Source organism: Trichosurus vulpecula, chromosome 2, assembly GCF_011100635.1.
Source record: "Trichosurus vulpecula isolate mTriVul1 chromosome 2, mTriVul1.pri, whole genome shotgun sequence".
Lineage (NCBI taxonomy): Eukaryota > Metazoa > Chordata > Mammalia > Diprotodontia > Phalangeridae > Trichosurus > Trichosurus vulpecula.
The window spans coordinates 72296932-72321412 of NC_050574.1; the positions used below are offsets into that span (position 1 = coordinate 72296932).

Below are 24481 nucleotides of genomic sequence, written 5' to 3' on the forward strand. Positions count from 1 at the left end.
TTTGTATGACTTCACATATATAATCAAAATAAAACTGCTTGCCTTCTCAAGCAGTGAGGAGGGTTAGGAGGGAGGTAAAGAATCCGGAACTCAAATTAAAAAAAAAAATAAATAAAAATAATTTTTTAAAATAGTCATATGAAAATGCTCCAAATCACTAACAATTAATTACAGAAATGTGAATCAAAGCAACTCTTAGCTATCACCTCACACCCATCAGATTGGCTAAAATGACAGAACAGGAAAATGACAAATACTGGAGGGAATGTGGGAAAACAGATATACTAATTCACTGTTGGTAAAGCTATGAACTAGTCCAACCATCTTGTAGAACATTTGGAACTACATCTACAGGGCTATAAAATTGTGCATACCCTTTGGCTCACCAATAAGCTCTCCCCACAATAAAAGATAAATGAAAGGGACCCATATATACAAAAATATTTATAGCATCTCTTTTTGTGGTGGCACAAAATTGGACACTGAGGGGATGTCTATCAATTGCAGAATCATTGAATAAACTCAGTATATGAATGGGATGGAATACTATAGCACTATAAAAAATGAAGAAGAGGACAATTTCAGAAAAATTGGAAAAACTTACATGGAAAGTTAAGGAAACAGAACCAAGAGAATAATCTTAAGATTATCAACTGTGAAAGACTTAATTACTCTGATCAATAAAACGATCCACCACAACTCCAAAGAACTAATGATATAAAATGCTATCCCTCCCATTGAGAACTGATAGAATCAATGTATTTTTATTTATTTTATATTATTTTATTTATATATTATATACTTTTCTTGTTTCCCCACCCTCACACCCCAGAATATGGCTAATACAGAAATACATTTTGCATGACTGTATATGTATAATGACTATCCTATTTCTTGTCTTCTCAATGAGTGGTGCAGAAATGGAGAGTGGTCTTGCCTTTCAATGAGTGAGGCAGAACTGGAGGAAGAGAATTAGGAACTGAAAATTAAAAAAAAAAAATTTTAAGGCAGGGAGCAGAGCCAAGATGGAGGAATAAAGTCCGGGACTTGCCTGAGCTCTCCCCCAAACCCCTCCAAATACCTGTAAAAAATGACTCTAAACAAATTCTAGAGCAGCAGAACCCACAAAAAGTCAGAGTGAAACAAATTTCCAGTCCAAGACAATGTGGAAGGTCTGTTGCACCAGGATGAGAGCAGAGTGTGATCCAACCCTGGGTGGAACCAGCCCCAGCAAACCCAGGGCAGGCCTCAGGGGACTGAATCACTGGCAGCTGTGGTGGATTCCAGACTTCTCAGCCCACAAATACCAAAAAAAATTTAGAAAAGTCAGTAAGAAAGGTCCATAGGACCTGGGTGAGAGAGGAATACGTCCAGCCCTGGTCCCAACAAACCAGGAACAGGTGTGGGAGTGACTGAATCAGCAGCAGCAGGGGCAGTGGCAGAGGCTGCTTCTGGAGCTCTCAGCCCATAGATGGTAAGGGGATCGAACAACTGGTCAGAAGGAGGTTAAAGGGGTCTCTTTGCTGGCACTGAGGCAGGACTCTGTTGCTTTGCCCATACTTAGATCTAGGTCGAAGTCCTGGGGGGAGGAGGAGCACTGGCATAGCAGAGCTTGTGGCAGCAGTAGAGAGGGAACCCCCCCTCACAGTTCCAGGGCTGAAGAGAGCTCAAAGACCAGAGCACAGGCCTGGAGAAGAGTAAGGAGAAGAGTAAACACTTCTCCTTAGATGATACCACATCAGAAGAACTGAAAACTTACAGGTCCCAAAAAGCATCTCTGAAAACAGCTGCACAAAACCCCTGAAGCTTGGGACAGTGCACCCTCCACCCTGGAAGCAGAGCCCTACTTTAACAAACAGTTAAAAGTTGACTAGTAGGCTGATGAAATGAGCAAACAGAAAAAACTCTATTAAAAATGACTATAGTCACAAGAAAGATCAAAACATACAGCCAGAAGAAGTCAACAAAGCCAAGCTCCTACAACCAAAGCCTCCAAGAAAAATATGAATTGGTCTCAGGCCACGGAAAAGCTCAAAAAGGATTGGAAAATCAAGTAAGAGAAGTAGACGAAAAATTGGGAAGAGAAATGAGACTGATGCAAGAAAATCATGAAAAACAAGTCAATGACTTGCTAAATGAGACCCCAAAAAATTACTGAAGAAAACAACACCTTAAAAAAATAGACTAGACCAAACGGCAAGAGGTCCAAAAAGCCAATGAGGAGAATGTGTGGGTCAATGACCACCAGAATCAAAAATTGGAGTCTGAGATCAGAAAAAGTTTATATTCTTTCTCATGAGAAGGGCACAGCCCTCTTCGCTCGGGCGGCAGTGTCAGCCAGGGAGTGCCCCAAATGGCTGAAAGTAACAGTTTTGGAGCCCTAAGCATGTCCCCTTACTCTTACCCTTTTCTCCACTGGCCAGGTACTCAGAGAGTACAATCTAAGCATGGCACCTAATACCCAATAGAGGCAAACATACCCATATCTGGAAGCTAGGTGCTTATGGTACCAGGAAGTGGGAGCGACCAGGAACTGCCTATGCTGACCTGGATCAAGATTTATAGGGGAAATGGAAACTTAACACAGAGTTCTCCTTATCTGGAGAAATCTAAGCCTAAGGAAACTGCACTGCTGGCCATTTCTCATAAGAAGAATGCCTTAAAAAGAAGAATTAGCCAAATGGAAAAGGAGGTCCAAAAGCTCACTGAAGAAAATAATTCCTTAAAAATTAGAATGGAGCACATGGAAGATAATGACCCTATGAGAAGGCAAGAAATTATAAAACAAAACCAAAAGAAAGAAAAATAGGAGACAATGTGAAATATCTCACTGGAAAAACAACTGAACTGGAAAATAGATCCAGGACAGAAAATTTAAAAATTATTGGACTACCTTAAGGCCATGATCACAAAAAGAGCCTACACATCATCTTTCAAGAAATTATCAAGGAGAACTGCCCTGATATTCTAGAACCAAAGGGGAACATAGAAATTGAAAGAATCCACTGATCGCCTCCTGAAATAAATTCCAAAATAAAAAGTCCCCGGAATATTACAGCTAAATACCAAAGTTCCCAGGTCAAAGAGAAAATATTGCAAGCAGCCAAAAAGAAACAATTCAACTTTGTAGAACCACAATCAAGATAACATGAGATTTAACAGCTTCTACATTAAGGGATTCAAAGGCTCAGAATATGATATTCCAGAGGTCAAAGCAGCTAAGATTAAAACCAAGAATCACCTACCCAGCAAAACTGAGTGTAATCCATGAAGGAAAAAAAAATGATATTCAATGAAGTAGAGGAATTGAATGCATTCCTGAAAAAAGACCAGAGCTAAACAGAAAAACTGACTTTCAAATACAAGACTCAAGAGAAGCATGAAAAGGTAAACAGGAAAGAGAAATCATAAGGGACTTATTAAAATTGAACTGTTTACATTCCTACATGGAAATATGATATTTGTAACTCATGAGACCTTTCTCGTTACTAGGGTAGTTGGAAGGAATATATATAAAGATGGAGGGCACAGGGAGAGTTAAATATGAAGGGATGATATCTAAGAAACAAAATTAAGGGGTGAAAGAGGAATGTACTGGGGGAAGGAGAAAAGGAGAGGTAGAATGGGGTAAATTATCTCACATAAAGGAGGCAAGAGAAGGCTTTTACAATAGAGGGAAGAGGGAGGTAAGAGGGAATGAGTGAACCTTACTCTCATCTGAATTGCCTTAAGGATAGAATAACATATACACTCAATTGGTTATGTAAATCTATCTTACCCTACAGGGAAGTAGAGGGGAAAGGGGTTGGGGGGGGGGGTGATAGAAGGGAGGGCAGATTGGGGTAGGGGATAATCAGAAGCAAACCCTTTTGAGGAGGGACAAGATGAAAGGAGAGAATAAAATAAAAGGGGGACAGTATATGATGGAGGGAAATACAGTCTTTCACAACATGACTATTATAGAAATGGTTTACATGACTACACATGTATAAACTATATCGAATTGCTTGCCTTCTCAATGAGAGTGGGTGGGAAGGGAGGAAAGGAGAGAATTTGGAACTCAAAGTTTTAAAAAACAAATGTCAGAAAATTGTTTTTACATGTAACTAGGAAATAAGATACACAGGCAACAGGGTATAGAAATCTATCTCACCCTACAGGAAAACAGAAGGGAAGATGATTGGTGCGGGGCGGGTGATAGAAGAGAGGGCAGAGTGGGGGAGGGAATAATCAGAAGCAAAACACTTTTGAGGAGGGACAGGGTGAAAGGAGAGAGAGAGGAATAGAATAAATGGGGGATAGGGGAAATAGGAATGAGGGAAATACAGTTAGCAATAACAATTGTGAAAAAAAAATTTGAAGCAAGTTTCTCTGATAAGGCCTCATTTCTGTAACATAGAGAACTGTGACAGATTTTTAAAAATTAATAGCCATTCCCCAGTTGATAAATGATCAAAAGATATAACTAGTTTTCAGATGAATTAAAGCTATCTATAACCATATCATAGTCTAACTCACTATTGATAGGAGAAATGCAAGTTAAAACAATTCTGAGGTACTACCTCAAAACCTATTAGATTAGATAATAGGACACAAAAGATAAATGACAAATGTTGAAGGGGATGTGGGAAAAATGAGACATTAATGTACTGTTGTCAGAATTGTGAAATGATTAAACCATTTTAGAGAGTAATTTGGAACTATGCCCAAATGGCTATAAAACCATGTAAAAAAACCTTTGACATAGCAATATCACTAAAGATAAAAAACAAAAAGGAAAAAGACCTATATGTACAAAAATAGTCATAGCAGCTCTTTTCTGGGGTAAAGAATTAGAAATTGAGGGGATGCACATCAACTGGGGAATGGCTGAATAAGTTGTGGTATGTAATTATGATGGAATATTATTATACTACAAGAAATAATAAGCAGGATGCTCTCAAAAAAACCTACAAAGATTTACATGGGTTAATGCAAAGTGAAATGTACTGGGTACAAAATAACAGCAATATTATAGAATGATCAGCTGTGAATGACTTAGCTATTCTCAGCAATACAATGATCCATAACAACGCTAAAGGACTTAGGATGAAAAATGCTATCTATCCCCAGAGAAGGAACTGATGGCGTCTGGATACGGATTGAAGCAAGTTTTGGGTTTTTTTCCCCACTTCCTTTATTTCTCTTGAGTTTTTTTTTTGTTTATGTTTTCTTTCACAACATGACTATGATGGATATGCTTCGCAAGATTACACATACATAACCTATATGCAATTGTTTGCCTTCTCAATGAGGGGGAAGTGGGAGGGAAGAAGATAGAACTTGGAACTCAAAGTTTTGAAAACCAATGTTAATAATTGTCTTTACACGTAACCGGAGAAAAATTTAATTCTAAATAAATACCAAAAAAAGATTATTGAATATGAAATCAAAAGACCAAGGTATACAATCCAGCTTTGCCACTTACCAGGTATATGACCTTGGACAAACACCTCCCTGAGCCTCACTTTTCTCATCTATAAATAGGGACAATAACAATACTTACATTGTAGAAATCCAATGAAACAATACATTTCACCATATAAATGTGAACCATAATTATTGTTATTCATATCTAAATTTGAGAAGCAAGTAGATCTTTAAAATAATGTTTTTTTAACAGTTAATTCATTGACAATGAGGTTTAAGCAGAAGCTGTCATGGAAATAGAAGACAGGCTTCCTAGCCCAAGGGTGGGAGAGTAGGGAAAGAAGGTAAGATCTCTTCTGAAAACCATTTCAAAAGAGATTCTATGAAAACACAGCTAAATTTTTTTAAAGGCTTCAAAAATATGTCTGTGTTCAAAATCAAGTTCTGACATACCTTACAGCTGATTAAAGCAAATTTCATTATCAACTAAATATAACCTAAAACACCATAAAAGAGCTGATAAACGAACCAAATAAATAGAAATTAAAATAAATCAGTTTTCTCCCCCAAAATCAGATCTGCTGACTTTACATTTTCTGGGTGATGGTACCACCATCATATCCCCAGTCAAATTTCAGTGCTATATTTGGGTGAGAAGGGAGGAATTTCTTGGAGGAGAAAAGGAAAGGAGGATAGATGGAGAAAATGAAGCAATCAGTTGCCTAAATTTGCTCAATTCTACTTCCAAAAAGAGAATTTTTTTTATTCCCATTACCAACCTAAACATAATCTAGGGTTTCATTTACTTCCCCGACTTGGACTATTTATGATGTCATACAACTCCTCAGTCTAGCATTTAATCTTGGTGCAACTAATTTTTCCACCCTTTATCTACAACTACTATACTTGACACTTGCAGCCAAATTAGACTACTCTTTCTAATTCTCCTGCTTCCAATGAATGTTTGATCTACCCAGAATGCTCACCTTCTCTTCTACAGCTGTCCAGATCCTACGATTTCTCACTCTTCTGAACCACCACAACTCTTTATACCTCACTCTTACAAGAATATTGTTTTCTATGCTTTTCTTCTCCCCCCTACAAGATTCTACGTTAGAAGAGGCAGGACACAGTTGATGGATATATAATCAAGTCAACCTAGGTTGAACCCCACTTCAGATAATTACTACCTGTAAGACCCTGGGAAGATTACTTAATCTAAGCTTCAGTTTCCTCTATGAAATGGAGGTAATCATAGCAACTACCTAACTGGTTTGTTGTGAGGAAAAAAATAAGATAATGTATATAAGGCTTTTGTAGACTTCAAATCACCTGTGTGAGCTATTTTTCATCTTTATAATCTCCTCCAGTCCTCCTCTGGAAGAATCCATGCTCAAATATTTCTTCAGTGAATGAATACAAACTCTCAAATACTACCTTAAGTCCTGCCCGATCTTGAACAAATTACCTTACATCTCTGGGCCTCAGGGTCCTCATCGATAAAAGAAAAGAGTTGGATGGGACAACCCTAAATCCGTCCAGCACTAAATCTATGATCTTCTCTTTCTCATTTCAACACAGAACAAGTCTGTCAGCAAGATTGCACTGTTAGAAATTATTTTTTCAGTCTCAGATGGGATCTTTCTGAATGGGAATTACTCTTCAAGCACACAGTTTCTGCAAGTTTCTGGTAATAAAAACACAACATTGTACTTTTTTTTAAATGGGGGGGAGAGGTGGAGGCAGTTCTAATGCCCTCTGGCTGGCTTTATGGCTTTAAACTTCATTGTACTAAGCTCTAAAAAGAGGATGAACATATTTGCATTATCTCCCTCACAGGGTGATCCTAAGTAAACCTCAAAGCACAGCAGAAATCTATTTCATTAGGTCTACAAGAGGTGAGTGGAGATATCCAGTATAAAGCAGCTGTGTCAAACTCAAACAGAAATGGATATTGACTTAGAAAGCCACAAATTCACATTATCTATGTTCTATTATTTTTTTATTTACTTTGTTCAACAATTCTCTGCTGGTGAGTTTAACGCTTCTCTGGCATAGTGGCTAGAATGCTGTAGTTCTAGTCAGGAAGACCTATGGTTCAAATCTTATCTCTGACACTTAGGAGCATATTACAGGACCATAAGCAAGTCACTCAACTTCCATTTGCTCATCTGTTAACTGAGAATATTGGTTGCCTCTACCATGGGAGGTTACTTTAAGACTAAAATGAGAAGATACTTTGTAAATTTTGTGGATTTTTTTTTTGTCCTCAGTAATTCTTCAAGGTGCTATAAAATGTAGTCAGGAACTCTACTTTAAATGTATCTCCCTTAACACAGCACATTAAACATAGCTGATGTTTATTATTGTTAACAAAAATAATAATAGCTCAAATTTATGTTGTGCTTTCAGACTGGCAAAGCCCTTTACATATATTATCTCATTTGATATAACAATGAATGAAAAGGAAAAAACTGGGAATCAGAAGACAGAGGTTCTGGCCCGAATTGTCATTACCTCACTCTGACCTTGAGCAAGTGGTAAGTCAATGAACCTCTTTAGGTCTGTTAATAAGGTTGGACTAGATGACTTCAAAAGCCCCTTTCAACTCTAATAATTCTAAAAACATCTTCTTCCCTCAAACCCTCTTCATCATATGCACTTCCTCTCTTCTCTACACCTGCCTTCTTTAATGAAAAAAGAGGTCATTAGTCCTAGCCTCTTTTCCTCTATATCATCCCCCATTTTCTTCCTCTAGTATCTGACAAAGAAACAGTCCTTTCTCCTTGCCAAGGTCAACCCTGCTACTTCTATGCCTTCTGTTTCCTTCAGGAGTTTGCTTACCCCACTTCCTCCCTGGATATCATCCCTCTCTATGATCACTGATTTCTCTGTATCTACCTACTGCCTCTTTCTTTGTTGACCATTAATGTGTCTCCAGTCTCCTCTACCATATAACGTTATTCACAGCCAAGTTCCTAGACAAAATAAGGCTTCCATACTCTTTACCTCCACTTCCTTACCTCCCAAGCTCTCACAATCTCCATTCCCATCCTACCATTCTTTTACCCAAATTACCAATGATCTCATAATTGCTAAATCTCAATCTTCTTGAGCCTCTTTCCAGTTGTTGATACTACTAAACATCCTGCAAATATTCTTTGCTCCTTCAGCTTTAGAAACACTGCTCTGTCCTAGTTCTCCTCTAAACCTTCTCTGTATCCTTTGCTAGATCATCATCTATTAGTCCCCACTCTCACTGTGGATATCCCTCCAAGGCTCTGTCCTGGGTCCTCCTCTCTACACTCTCCCTCTTGGTAATTTCACGACTTCCCATGAGTTCAATTATTATCTCTATGCGGATGACTCCCAAATCCATGTATCTATTATAATCTCCCTGTTTAGCTCCAATTCCTATAGTCAACTGCCTAAAGAAAAGTCTCCCTTCTGAACATTCCAAAGGCATCTCAAATTCAACATGTCCAAAATTAAAGTAGTGGACAAAATGCTGGATTAGAGTCCAGAAGATCTAGTCAGTAAGAAAGCCAAGCACTGTGCTAAGCACCCAAAATACAAAGAAAGGCAGAAAAATGGTCCCAGCCTTTAAGGAGCTCACAGTCTAATGTGGAAATGGTAGAAAACAACATGAAAACTATATAAAAATAAGGATAGAGAGAAGATAAATTGGGGGAAACCTCAGAGAGAAGACTCTAAGATTAAGGTAGACTGAGAAAGGTTTCTCACAGAACAGGTAACAGGTAACTAAAGGAGACCAGGAGGCAAGGAAGGGGTATCCCACTGCCACTGAAAATGCATGGAATTGGCAGATGGAGTGTCTTGAGCAAATAACAGTGTGGCAACCAGTACCACTGGACCACAGAGTGCAAGGAAGGGAGTAAGGTGTAAGAAAGCTGCAAAGAGGCCAGGTTATGAAGGACTTTGAAAGCTAGAGGATTTTATATTTGATCCTGGAAGTAACAGGGAGCCACTGGAGCCAAGTTGGGGGAAGCTGTGTTAAATGATAAAAACTATGTTTTAGGAACATCAATTGAAGAGTTGAATATAAGATATACTGGAGTGGGGAGCACTATTGCAGTTATAGCCTGCTAGCCCTGCATATTCAAATCAGCTCCCAAGGGTTCAATTAACATCTCTATACAGATGATTCCCAGATCTAAAGCTAGCCCTAACCTCCATCACCAATGCCATCTCAAATTGGATGTTCTGTGGACCTCTCAATCTTCTCATGTCTAAAAAGTGAACTCATTACTTCCCTCCCCCCATAACTCTTCTGAACTTCCCTATTAACTCTGGAGGGCACTACTTCCTTTCCCAGTCACCAAGGCTTGTTGTCATCCTTGATTCCTCTTCTTATCCAGGCTTCCAGGATCAAATCCTGGTTAGCATATAAAGTCCTTCACAACTTCCCCCTTCCTACATTTCCAATCTTTTTACACTTTACTGTTTTCCATGTTAAAAAAAAAAATCCTCCATCTCCTAACTCAGTGCCTTTTCACTGGCTCTCACACATGCCTGGAACACTATCCTCATCTCTACCTCCCTGGCTTCCTTCAAGACTAAACTCAAATCCCACCTTCTGCAAAAGGCCTTTTCCTCAATCTCCCCATTGCTAGTGCCTTCTTTCTGAGATTTCCTCCATTTACACTGTATAAATTTTATATGTGCAATTTTTGGTATGTTGTCTCTCCCATAAGAATATGAGGTCTTTGAAGGCAGGTATTGTTTTTGTCTATTTTTGTGGCCTCACCCGAAGAACAGTGCCTGGAATATAATAAGAACTTAATAAACACTGTCTTATTCAAACCCAATCTCGGATGCCTGCAACCTGTGTGACCCCTGAACAAGTTACAACCTCTCTCTCAGCTTCCATTGCTTCACATGTAAAATCAGGATAAAAGCAACTACTTCACAGAACTATTTTGAGGATCAAGTGAGACAACACACATAAAATATGCTGCAAATTTTTATAATTGTGAATTAATTTCACCCCATTCACAATGGAATTATGCTTTACCATTTCCTGCCATTGTCTCTTTATTCAAAAGCATTTATTAAATGCCTACAAATATTCCAGGCACTGTGGATACAAAAACAAAAATGTCCATGTCCTCAAGGAGTTTATGTTCTAGCATAGATAATATTCCTAACCTGTAAAATGGAGATAACAGCACTACCTCCCAGGGTTGTTGTGAGAATCAAATGAGATCATGTTTCAAAAGCTTTTGACACAGTGCCTGATGCTATTATAATAATAATGATTATTATTATAAACAACATGTACGCAGAGAAGTAAATATGACATGTACAAAGTAACTGGGAGGAAAGGCACTGGCAACCGGAGGGGAGAGAATAATCAAGAGAGGACTTGTCATAGAAGAGGTGCCCCGAGCTGAGTGAGCCTAGATTCTAAGAGTGAAGAAGTGCACACCCAGCCTGGAGAACTGCCTGTTTAGAAACTGAGATGGAAGAAGACGGGACTACTGGGTAAATGGAACAAATAGGCCAGTGTGGCTAGTGAATAAAATACATTTAGTCAGTCAGTGGGTTGTTAAGTATTTATTAAGTACCTACTGTGGGCTAGAGAGACCCTGGTGCTATGCACTTTACAAGTATCTCACTGGATGCTCACAACAACTTTGGGAGATAGGTGTTATTATCCTTGTTTTATAGTTAAGGAAATTAAGACAGAGATGAAATGGCTTAACAGCTACTTTCAGCTTCCAGGGGGAAGATAGAGTGATAATAAAAGCATTGAATCTGATTGACAAAGGACCCTTAAATATGTCCAATGTGGGGATTTTTTTTTTGGCTTTACTAAATATGTGTTACAACGGTTTGGTGTGGTTTCCAATGGGGGAAAGGTGATAGGGAAAGAAAATGTTTGTTAATAAAATAAAGGCTTCTAAACAGAAAAAGAGAAGATAAAAAGAAGGGAGTGTTAAGGGATGGGGGTGGACCCATTTTGCACATCCAGAGTTTAAAATGCCTATGGGACACCTATGTGGAAATATCCAATAGGTAGCAAATAAGAGTTCAGGAATACTAGGGCTGGATAAAGAGACCTGGGAAACATCATAGAAAGATAATATTTCCAATCATTTTAGTCTTGTGGATTCTACTTTCTTAACATTTCTCACCATCAATCAATAAGCATTTAATAAGCACCTACTTACTATATGTGCCAGGCACTGTGCTAAGCATTGGGGATACAAAAAGAAGCAAAAGACAGTCCCTGCCCTCAAAAAGCTCACAATCTGACTGGGTAGACAACATGTAAACAAATATATATAACAAGCTATATACAGGATAAATAGGAAGTAATGGAGGAAAAGCACTGAACTTTCCTCTTCTCTCTACGAACAATGCCATCAATCTAGTTCAGACCCTTTTCCACCTCTTATCCAGACTAGGAGAGCAGTCTCCTAATTGACCTTTATGCTTCTAGTATCTTCTCTACAATCCATCTTCTACACAGATGCCAAAATAATCTTCCTAAACCACAAATCTAACCATGATACTGCCAAATTCAAAAAGGATCAATGGCCCTCTGTTCCCTCTAGGATAAAATAAAAACTACCTTTCCAAGTTTACCTCACATTTTCTTACTTTCCAGACAAAAATGGCCTACCTCTTGTTGTCTCCCAAACTCAGCATGGCCTCTTTTCTTTCTGCAGGCATTCCATCATGCTCCTATACCTGTAATACCCTCCCTGCCTTCTCAGTCCCAAAGCTGCCTGGCATCACAGTGCAGACTGCTGGATTTGGAGTCAGAAAGACTTAAGTTTGAATCTGGCCTCATATATTCACACTAGTTGTGTGATGCTGTCCAAGTCACTTAACCTCTCTTGGCTTCAGTTTCCTGATCTGTAAAATGGGGATAATAATAGCACCTACCTCACAGGGTTGTTGGGAGGATCAAATGAAAAAACATTTGCAAAATAATTTGTAAACCTCAAAGCACTGTATAAATGCTAGCTATTATTATCTCTTAGAATTCTTAGTTTTCCCAACAGCCTCAGCCTCAGGAGCCACCTTTTAGAAGACACTTTTCCCATTCTTCCCATTAGTGTTTTTCCCCCTCTTTTTTACTAACTGGTTTGCTTTTTTCCCCACTGAATACAGCACAGTGCCTTATGTACAGAAGATGATAAATGTTCACTAAGTTGAAGTGACTAATTAAGCGACATGGTTTTTGGCTTTCAAAGAGGCTATTTTCTGTTTCCTGATCAATCTCTTTCTCTTTTTTTTCTTTTTTAAATCCCTAAAAAAAATGAAATCGAGATTTTGCAGTATGGGAAAACGCCAAGTTAAGATGGAGAAAGAAGGGAGCCAAAGTTTTAAACATCATTAGTGTAAACAAATGTTGCAGTTCTCTTTAGGAGAAAATCCAGTAATAATCAGTTTCTAGTAGACACTTAAGTCACTGAATTACTATGATTTTAAACCCTAAAAGAATCTTAAGGATAATATCTAGATCCCTATTTTACAGATGAGAAAACCAATGCTCAGTCCCAGAAGTGACTGATCCAAAGTGAAATAGCTGTTTAGTGTTATGAAGTGCTATAAAGGTTCCAATATAGGAAAAGGATACAGCTCAAAAGAAATACTTATATACTTCAACCGATTTAGCTGTGTAGCCCAACAGTTATGAAATACTATACAATTCACAAATTTCTCATAGTCATAACTAATCACTAAATTGTGCCACACATTCCATTCACTTTCAGTTCAGGTGGCAACCACAATCAATGAAATTGCTTATCTTTTGTAATGGCATATCATTTCCTGAGAGCCTCAAGGCTGCCCAGATTTAAAGATTATATGGTGATACTGCTCTAAGGTTGTAGAAAAATGTACATTTCAGAAACTTTCTACCATTGCAATTCATTACTTGTGTGAGGAAGAGAAGACAATGAAATTACTGAAAAAACATATCTTGTGGGTTTCAGGCAATGGTCATATTTTAATAAGTAGTAAATAAGCTGGGTTAAGATAATGAAAAGTTAAAATTCATAACAGACTCACTTTATACAATAAGGTTCCAAACTATGTCCCAAGCGCCACAAACTCCTTATTAGGGCTGTCCAAATTAATGAGGCTTTATTGTACCAATTAATTTGACATTCAAGCAATTGCCTCATAAGTAAGCAAGCTATGAAATCTAATACCAACATTACAGAAAGCTACTACAGCAGAAGAATGCCGAAAAAAAGACTTAGGGTGACAAGTGAGCACAACAGGAAACAAGAAGTGGCAGAGAGCAAAGCAATACATCCCTAAGGCTGCCCTGTAGAAATAAAGGCAATTGAATAAACTGAGAATTAAACCTGGGCCACCAATAGTTTCAAACTCTTAGCTCCAGAAGGATGACAAACTTTCAGGAAGATTAAAAACCATAATTAAAATTCAGATGAGACACATAAGGAGAAAAGCACAGGTATTATATCAAACTCAGTCAGGCTTTAGGGTCGTAATGCTAAATGAAAATTCAATCATGTACGAATCATGAAAAGAGCACAAGCTAGAGTGCTTTGAAAGCAACTACCGATCTTCACCTATTGATGAACCTTCAGGAAAAAGAGGCATTGTGTTAAGTGTGTGGCCCAAGCTCCATATTTAACACAGCTACCTTTTTCCTTCACTTTATGCCGGCAACAATCTGACAAATATTTATTAAGCACCTACCATGTGCAAAACAACAAGAAACTTAGGAACCCAATCCTCTGCTTTCAAAACCCACTTTTTCCCTTTCCTTACTGAGAATGACAAAAATTCCCAAAAGTTTCCATATGTCCAAATGTACTCAATGGATAAAGTCAGTAAGAATCACTGCCACCAGGAGGCTGTAAATGATGGAGGGAAGTTAGGGACAATTATACATGCAAGATGAGTTTTCAAGTTAGATAGAACTCCTCAAACAATTTTGACAGCATCTTGCAAGAATTTCAACTCTACAGTCTTACTTTCTCTATCAACATCAACTTTAAAACAAGTTCCTTTAAAATAGATGCCAGGGGGCAGCTAGGTGGCACAGTGAGTAGAGCACAGGCCCTGGAGGCAGACACTTAGTAGCTGTGTGACCTTGGGCAAATCACTTAACCCCAACTGCCCTGCCTTCTCCCCTCCCCCCCAAAAAAAACACCTAAAAAATAATAAAATAAAATGGATGGCAATACAAATATTTTCTAGACATTTTAAAGATGGAGGAGGAAAAAAGTGGGTTTAAGAGAAAAGTCTTATTTTAGAAAAAACTGAAATGAACATATACAAAAAATTGCAAAGCACTTTACTACTTGGTATGAACAAAGAGTTTTCGGAAGAACTGCATACTAACAATCATGATAGTATGGTCAGTAACTAGAATGACCAAGCTTGGCCCCAAAGAGGTTGAAAAAAGGCATCTTCTTTTCTTTAGCTGCTGAAACTATAGATGTAGAATATTGAACATCATCATGTTGGCTGGATGAACTACCTTTTTTTTCCTCCTTTTAAATCTTTGTTACAAAGGATAGCTCACTGGGTAGAAAGGATATATTTGGAAATGAATGTGATGCAAAAAACAAAAGGTATTAAATAAAAACCAGAAAATTGTTTTTCAAGTCAACTCTTCAGCATAGCATTCAAGGTTCTTTAAAGCCTGGTTCCTCTTTACTATTCTTGTCATATTTTATTACACTTTTCCTTTTCACATTCTACATTCCTGATAAACTAATGCAAGTTGTTCTCTAACTTCTTCATATATCCCTCTCTCTAATCCTTTTGAATTTCTGCAGATCACTCCTCTCACCTTGAATGAACTTCATTTTCAATGCAAGAGTATCAAAAGCCTTCCTTTCCTTCAAATTTCAACTCCTTCAAGCATTAGTTGCTCTGCCTCAGTGAAGCCTTCCCTAATTTACTCAACTCAAAGTGTTTGCTTTTATGACATGCACAGATGAAAAAAGACTAGACTCCATAATAAAAGAGGCCTGGGTTTGAATTCCACCTCTGACATTAGCTGTCTCTGAGCAAGTCACCTAACTGCTCTGAACCTCCGTTTCCTCATGTACAATATAGGCATGTCAGTAGTGTTTACTTCACAGGTTTGTTGTGTAGATCAAGCCTGAAGTATTATAGCAGCATCAGGTATTATGATTTGTGATAATAATGATGATGATGATGATGTTTTCTTCTCTCAGTATAAACTCCTCAAAGACTAGGAATGTAGCATTTATTCACCTCTGAATGTCCAGTGTGCATATTAGCAGGTATTTAATAATAATAATAGCTAAACTAAAGTTGCTTTCCTAAGCCAGGATTCAAAAGCATATTAGGCATAATTCAATTTGCTCATAAATTTATATTTGGTACATAAAAGAATAGTTTATTCAGGCAATAACTATTAATTAAATTTAATTTTTTTTTTCATTTTAACAAATAGGGCTATAAGTTGTTGAACTTTTAAGACATATAGGTAACATCTTAATTTTTATCAGTCTGCACAGAAACTTTGAAAACACAATGTAAAAAGTATTCTTACTATAGCAAAAAAAGAAAAATAGGTTACTATGTTTCTAAATATGGTACATGGTGCTCTGAATTTGGAGTTATAAAAATTTGATTGAAACTCTGTCACGTTAGGCTAGTCCCCCAACTTGAGTGCTGCTTCAGGGCAAGTATTATTTCCTCCCTTTACGTAAAAAAGTATCACACTGGCTTGCTGTAAACATTAGATGAGATAACATATCCAAAGAGATAATGGACGAAGACAGTAAAGGATAGAGACCCACACCTCAAACAGGAAGACTTGAATTTTCCAAGTCTTAGTTCTGATACATTCCAGTTTATCTCCTACACCTGGAATGCTCTCCATCCTTACCTCTACCTCTTAGTTTTCATCAAGACTCAGCACAGAGCCCACTTTCTAAAACAGGGCTTCTCCGAGTGTTTTCACCCAAGGGCCATCTCTTTGGGATTACCTCCCATTGATGGTGTGTGTTGGCTTGCACATTGTCTTCTCAATTAGAATGTGAGCTCCAGAGCTCAGGAACCAGGTTCTTTAGTACTCCCCGAGGTTAGTGTATATGGTAGTTAGGGCTTAACAAATTCCAACAAATTAATCTGTGACCCTGGACAAATCACTTAACACAGGCAACTAGGCAACTCTCAAAGGCTAAAAAAAATTTGCAGAATGGGGGAGGGGGCACCTCCAAACTCCCTAATTACGACTCTTGTTTGCCACATGGAATTGTGTCTAGGTGGGATCATTTTCAGCTCGTTTTTGTTGTTCTTGAGGCTTCATTTTTTTCCGTTTTTATCTCCATGGACTCCTTGAAAACTGAAGCTTTGCCCAGATGAAGAGCTTCTCTATCCTTCCACGTGTTCCTTTATTTCTCAATGGACTGCAGTGTTTCCAAATGCAAGCTCGTTCTTTTCCCAGGCTGGAGAAGAGAAAGCAATCTGAGCAATGGGAGAGACACTAAGCATCAGAGTCCAGGTTGCAGACGGACTCTGTCTCCACCTTCTAAGAGGTGTGTTTGTCAGAACCAAAGACGGCATTACTAGATTAAATATCTGAAGATGTTTGATATCACACAGTTTGAAAAGGACCTCCCAACAAGTCTCGAATCAACTAAATAGTTTATAATACACTTTAAAGGCAGAGAGGGCACACTCATATGACCCTTACATGTCTGCCTGCAGATAATCAAGAATCCAAAAGACCTCTAGCACCACAAAACTGACAACAAAGTTCTTCCTGGTTTTTTTCATAACCTATTTCATTTTGCTTTCTTCTGTACCTGGAAGCAAAAAAATACTTTGAGAAAAAAAATGGCTCATCTTACCTGGACCTCTAATAAGAAATGTCTAAGACATAAAAACCTATCTTGTTGCATGGTTTGTATAATCCTGGGGTAGTAAAAACTGAATGAGACCTTATCTTGAATATGTTCGTTGTCACTCTAAATATAATCCAAAATTTTTCATGAAAGAACCAAAAAAAGGGGCCTCTGAATAAAATGAAATTAAAAAACCAAGTTATGTGTTTACATATCTAAGTGGTACCAAAATGCGAAGATAATATATTTGCCAAGCATCTAGGTACTGAGAAGCAAAAGAAGTATATCCATTGTCCCAACCTTCCAGAAACTTATACCTAACATGCATTTATTCTTTTTTTTTACATGCATTTATTCTAAAAACATTTAAGCGTATATCATAAGTAGAGAATAACTGCCGACCATTATTTAAAGGTACATGAGAGTAACTATTAAAAATACAGCAGAAGAATGAGAAGATGTAAGAAGATGCAAAGTGAAATATTCAGAAAAGAATATGACAACTACTACAACAATGTAAATGGAAAGAAAAATGGAAACTGAATGCTGTGTAATTTTAATTACCAAGCTTGGCCCTAGAGATATGAGAATGCATTTCTAACCCTTCCTTGCCAAGGTGGGAAGTCTATAGGTGTTAGATACCCTTAGTCTAGACTGATGTGAAGGTTAGTTATGATGAACTGCTTTTCTCCTCCCTTTATTCTTTGTCAATGTGAATGGCTTTCTGGGTGAGGAGGGAGGAAAGGACACTTTGGAAAATGAAGGTGCTGTAAAAACAAAAGATACCTGAAAAACTTTTAAGTGCATGAGAATATCCTACATACCCTCCCTTAAATAAATTATCCAGAACCCCAACCAGTTGAAGGTATTTTTAAGGGACATCTAGGTGGTACAGTGTAGAGATCCAGCCTGGTCAGTAAGACTCATCTTCCTGAGTTCAAATCTGACCTCGGACACTTCCTAGCCATGTGACCCTGGGCAAATCACTTCACACTGTTTGCCTCTTCCTCATATGTAAAACGAGCTGAAGAAAATGACAGGCCAGTATCTTTGCCAAGAAAACCCCAAATGTGATCATAAAGAGTCCACGCCACTCAACAACAATTTTTAAGGAGGTGAGTAGGTCTCTGCCTTGGAGGACAGGATTTGAATTCAGCAAAGTAGAACAGTGAAGAAATTCTAATTAGGTAAACATAAGAATAACTGACATTTATAAAGCACATTAAATGTAGTAAAGGACTTTACATATACATTATCTCATTTTAGCCTCACAACCACTCAGTGAAGCTGGCACCTCAAAGTATCTGCCATTTCCCCATTTTACAGTAAAGGATACCAAAGCTGGGAGGGGTTAAGTGAACCGCCAACGACCACAATAAACTATAAAGTGTCAGGGTCTGGATCTGAACTCGGGATTTCCTGATTGCAATTCCAGCATTCTATCCAAATGGTCACACTGTCTTCTCCATAAACTATACCATCTACTCTAAATCATTTGTGCTAATAGAGAAAAACCACAAAGAGATTAAACAAAAATGATTTATGTAAATGTGAGGGAAAAATTACTTTTAAGATCCAGATGATTCAGTTAAATCCTCAGCAGTCTAAAAAAAACAAAGTAGTACTAACTTTGCAATTCAATAACACACACGAGCTGAAGAGCAGAGGTAGCTCAGAGTTGTACTATAGTGATGGGGAGGAAATCAGCAGGGATTAAATATTAACAATAACTTGTATTTGCATAGCTCTTCAATTTTCAAGGGGCTTTCAGACACACAAAAAGAAAAGCTTCCCGATCATCTGCAAAGAAGTTTATCCATCTATGAGCGTCAAGATTTGACAGCAAGATTCAGAAATGAGCTAATTTAGTCAACTTCACCACCAACCCTTTCAGAACCACTAACGAACTCGGACCCACGATGACTACTAAAATGGCTTATATTCCTCCACCCCACATAGTTTCAAACCACAAGAGAACAGGGGGCTAAAGTAACACCTTAAACTTAAATATAACTACACGCAAACAAAAATCTCATTCCAAAATCGCTTAATGAGGGAGCTAGAGAACACCTTTCAAAGACTGGCTGTCACCTGAAATTGGGGAAGATAGGGATTTAAGACACCAGACACCTCAAACCCAGCTAAATCGCTCCGGAAGGCGCTGCCCTGTCAGGGCAGAGCTCTGCAACGATCTCCTCCAAGTGTGGCAGCATCCCCCACAGGGACGAGAAAGTGTCGGCTTCGGGCAAACCCAGTCAGGCGGGGGCACTGCCCACTTTGGGCGGTGAGGGTCGGAGGAGGGTTGGGTGGGGGAAGGATCGTCCCTCCCTCGCCCCGTGGGATACGATGGCATCGTGGGGCGGGGAACACGCGTGGGGAGGCTCCCCTCCCAGCCGAGATCGGACACCAACAATAGGGCCCCGGCGGCCTCCGTCAAGCGAGATTCTCCCCGCCCCGGGAGCTCTCCAGCCAGCCTCTCCTCCTCTCCTGGGGCAGGCCTGCTCTCGCCGCGGCCTGGGGCCCCGCAGGCCTAGCCCGGGGTGGCCTCGCCCACCCCACGCAGACTGGCGGCCCAGCTCCGGCCTCCAGCCCGCCCGCGCCCCCGCGGCCCAGCCTCGGAGGGGTGCGGGCCCGTCAGCCCCTCACCTGGCAGAAGCTCCGGCAGTAGACGCGCGACGAGCCCTCCGACACTTCCTGCTCGCGAAGCTCTGTCTCCAGCTGCCACAGGCGCGACCAGAGGCCCGGGGGCCCCAGCGCGGGCGATGCCGGGCGGCGGCTGCGGGCCCCGGCTCCTGACCCGGCCCCGGCCGGGGCTCCAGAGGCAGCGGCTTCTCCCTTCCCGTCCGCCATCTTCCCACGGCCCAGCGGCGCGTAGGCAACCGAGACACGTGACGTGCTCCCCAGCGGCACCGCCCCCCTCCCGCTCCCTGCACGGCCCCTCGCCCCGCCCCGGAATGGCGTTTAGGTCCTGCGACGAAGGGCGCAGGTTCGATGACGTCACTCAGGCGCCTAGGAAAGCCCCGACCTACGAAGACGGCGTGCTCTTCGTTTCCCCTCCCAACCAAGCCCACGCGGCGCCATGGCAACAAGCACGGCCACGCCCCTCTTGCACTCCCACTGCTCTCCTCTCCGTAGGAGCTCTGTAGAGAATGCTTGCCCTCCGTTCCCCCACACTGTCCTCTCTACTCCTTCCCCTCCACCAACAACTTGACCAGACTCTCCCCTCCTCAGGACTACCTTTGGCCAAGATCTAGCCCTGGCCCCCAGTGGGAAAGCCGAAGAAATGGTCCCGTCCATACGCGAAAAGAGAAACCTTGGAAAGGGCTTCTTCACTCTGCCGGCTTTGGCAACAATCCCACCTCCTCCCCTAGGGAACCCCAGCAACAACATCCGCACCCTAAGCCCTTCTGCAGCGCCCTAGTAACGGCTCCGCCTCTCCCGCCATGTCGGCCCCTTAGGAACGGCCTAGCCTCGCCCCCTTCCCCATCATGGAGGCATCCAGTAGTGATTCCGCCTCCTGTCCCCCTCCCTGTTCCAGTTCCTCTTGTAGGCCCCGCCCCTTACCCCCCATGACAACGCCCTAGTAACGACCCCACCCCTTTCCTCCATTCTGGAGACTCCCCTCAACGTCTCCGCTCTCCGTCCCTCTCGTCAGTTCGGATTACCTGCCCTGTCCCTTGCCCTCTCATGGCGACGCCCTAGTAATAGTCTAGTCCCCTAGTAACAGCCCCGCCTTCTGCCCCCCCCCAAGGACTACACCGCCCCCCAGCCCCACCTCCCCCAACGATACCCTAATGGTAATGAAACCCCAGTAACGGCTCCGCCCCCTTCCCTCGAGCCCTCCCGTTAACAGCCCCCCATGCCTCCTCCCACCCCTCCCCACCTAATAACGACTCCTCCCCCGCGAGGCGACGCCCTAAGATCGGCCCTGCCCCCTCCCTACGTAGACGCCCCCAAAACGTCCCCACCCAATCCCCAAGGCCGTGGTCTAGAACTGACTCCGCCTTTATGTCCAAGACCCCACCTCCTGTCTCATAGCCCGACCCCCTACCCCTAGTGGGTTCTAGTAACAGCCCTGCCTCCCGCCTCATGGCCCGGCCCCCTGTCCCTTGGGTGCCCTCGTAACCGCCCCGCCTCCTGCCCCACGGCCGGGCCCCTCTGCCCCGAGGGGCTGCCCTAGTGACGGCTCCGCCCCTTGCCCGGCCCATGGCCCTACCCTGCGCCTCGCCCCCACCCCCTGCAGAGCCCACCTCCCCTTATCTACTACCCCCTACCACTGCGACTCTCCGCGTAATGACCAGTCACGGATCTCCCGCCTCCTCGTCGCCCTGACAACGTCCCTACCCTCCTCTCCCCTCCTCGCCACTACACCTCGTAGTCCTCCCCCTCCCGCCCAGAACGAGGAATCCTTGGAATCCCGGAGTGGGCCTAGTCCGCAGAGGACGCCCCTGCCCTCTCTTTCGTGAGGCTCTTTGCGACACCTCCTCACCATCCTTTTTCATCCATTCACACGAATCATTCCTGCCCCTGCCCTCTGAGCTCTCCATAGACACAGATCTCAGATCCGGTGAGGTTCTTAGAGATTACCAAGGCTGGTCCTGCAATCTGAGGAGACCAAGGTACAGAGAGGGAAGGGGACTCAAAGTCCAACAACCATTTATTTGTCGGAAAAGCTTTGTGTTTTAGCAGAAAAGATCTACAAGCCCTGGCCTCATGGAGCTCAGAGTCTAGGAAATCATAGTACCATCGGAATCCAAGGCTAAAAGGAAGCTTAGATAATGTACTAGATTATGAGTTCCATGGAGCCAAGGATTTTGCCATATCTAAACATTGTAAATACCGCCACATTCACCCCACCCACACATACATACATTGCTTCACACAGTGGCAGCTAATAAATGGTTATTAAATTGAATCAAATTCAACTCCATCATTATAAGGATAGGAAAACTGAGGCCAAGAGAAGGGAAGAGATTTCTCCAAGATTATAGAATATCAGAGACAGAAGATACCAATTCCACCCTCTCCCTTTACAGCACAGTGAAAATGGAGGCTCAGAATGGGGGGAAGTGACTTATCAAAGGTTCACTTGAAGTCCAGGCCCTGGTCTGCTTCCCCAGATCGTGTTTACAGGGTCAGACAACAGGCAAGTGAGGAAGGCTGGGGTCAACATGGCTCTGGACAGTAGTTAGGAGACAACCAATAGGCCAAGATGGCCAGCTAACCCATTAAAGAGTGTGAACTCAGATGTATGCTTGACAGAACCATGGATAGCTCCAATTTCAGGAACTAGTCTGATCTTGAGGCCCTTTTGGTGTGGCTTACTCAAGCCATCCTAGCTGGCTAGATAACTCCACCCCAGGGCAACTTTTCTGAATATTTGAAGGAGCTTCGCACAACTCTGAAATAGTGCTGGAAGAAGCCACACAACCATCCTGTTATCTAATCTCAAATGAGCCCTCACTGATGCCAGGCAAAACTCTGACTCCCTAATTGATCTCAATCTCACACCCCACAGTAGCTTTTGTTTTCTCCCCAAGCCCAGAAATAAAGCCAGTGCCCATCAATTGGGAAATGACTGAATAAACTATGGTAAGTGAATAGAATATTATTTTCCTGGAAGAAAAAAGGACTTCGGGGAAAAATATGGGAAGACTTGTGTGATCTTGTGGTACACTGAGAAGAAAGAATCAGGAGAATGATACGCACAAGGAGAACAATAATGCAAATGAAAACAAGCCACAAAGGTGGCTCAACTCAGTTTAAAGGCAATAATCAATGTTGGTTCCAGAATACTCGTATATACCCATCACTCTTCTTAGGAGGGAGATGAGGATGCATGGATGCTGAAAGTTGCAGAGGGCTGACAGACATGGTTAGTGTGTGGGTTGGTTGGTAGTCCAAATGGGTAGTAGAAAAAATAAAGAGAAAAGGAGGAATAGGAGAGTGTTTATAAAAGAGAAATTGACAGGACCTGGTTCAAAAGTATTTGAGACAGGAAACCACTGTTGCAGTTTTTGAAAAGGGGAAGAGGGAGGAGTCTGAAGACTAAAGGCTTATGTGAGCTTTACTTTAACTTCTGGTAAAATCTTAGAATATATGACTAAGGGTGGTTTTATTAGGTTTTAGAAAGAGAAGCGGTGATTATTTCTAAGAGCAAAGAACTGGTTTCATCAAAAACAGGTCATGCCAGACTAACTTCATTTTTTTTTCTGGTAGGGTTGTTGGACTGGTTGGTTGATCAGGGAAATGATGTAAACAGAATATGTCTGGATTTTGGCAGTCTTTCATCATATTCTTGTAAACAAGCTGGAGAAGTGGCTTATACAATAGTCTAGTTGTGTGAACTGAGAACTGGTTGAATGGTCAGCCCTAAAGGATGATGATAAATAGACGAATGAAAGAAAGAGGGGGGAAGAAAGCATTTCTCCAGTGCTTGCTATTTTTCAAGCACCTGTTAAGATCAGAGTAGACAAAAAAGCAAGACAGTCCTTGCTGTCAAGGAACTCCCATTGTAAAAAAGGGGAGACAATGCATATAATGGGACTTATCTCCAGGGCAGATAATCAGGTACTGTGGCATGAAATATACTTGTTATCTACCTACGTACCTACCTACCATGGTCAGTCGAATGCAACACCAGAGCAGATGGTAGGTAATGTAACTTCCTTAATGTGGTGTCAATTAATAAAGCTATATCCATTTTTGATGAGCTATTTGCCAGTAAGGATGTCTTTTTCCTAGGTCTTCAATAGCCTTAGTGTCTATGTGTGTTGGGAGTGGCATGGAGAGGAGGAGGAAGGTGAACCACCTGCAGGGATATTTGTCTACTTGGATCTCTACAGAGGTTGCTCCACTGAAAAATGGTGGCAGAGGCTGGGCTTGAGGTTATGACTATTCCCAAAGCTCTCAGACAAAGAGTCCTAGGCTACCTCCACTTAGGTCTGAGGGAAAGTGGTAGGAAAGTGGTGGTAATGATCTGACCTCCTCTTCTCTGCCCTCCCCTCATCCCATGCCTCCTCCCTCAGTTTAGAGGAGATCTCCAGTATAGTACCCCAGGGATCTGTCTTCGGCTTTGAGTCTTTAACAGTGTTTTGGATACAGAGTGATAGAGAATACTGACAATAATAGATGATAAGGATATAGTATTTTAAGATTAACAAAATGGAGGATTAAATTCTCCCATTTAATCCTCAAAGCCCTTTGTACAGGTAAGAAAACTGAGGATAAGA

At 41.2% G+C, this 24481-nt stretch overlaps 1 protein-coding gene across 1 annotated transcript in view; it reads right to left on the reverse strand.

The window, feature by feature from the left end:
* RLF (RLF zinc finger) overlaps positions 1 to 20136 on the reverse strand; it is a 121147-nt gene extending 101011 nt beyond the window's left edge. The window contains exon 1 of the mRNA XM_036745207.1: positions 19896 to 20136. Coding sequence (XP_036601102.1) covers positions 19896 to 20099 — 204 coding nt within the window. The 5' untranslated portion in view covers positions 20100 to 20136. The remainder of the gene's footprint in view (positions 1 to 19895) is intronic.
* Between the last annotated feature and the right edge of the window lie 4345 nt (positions 20137 to 24481).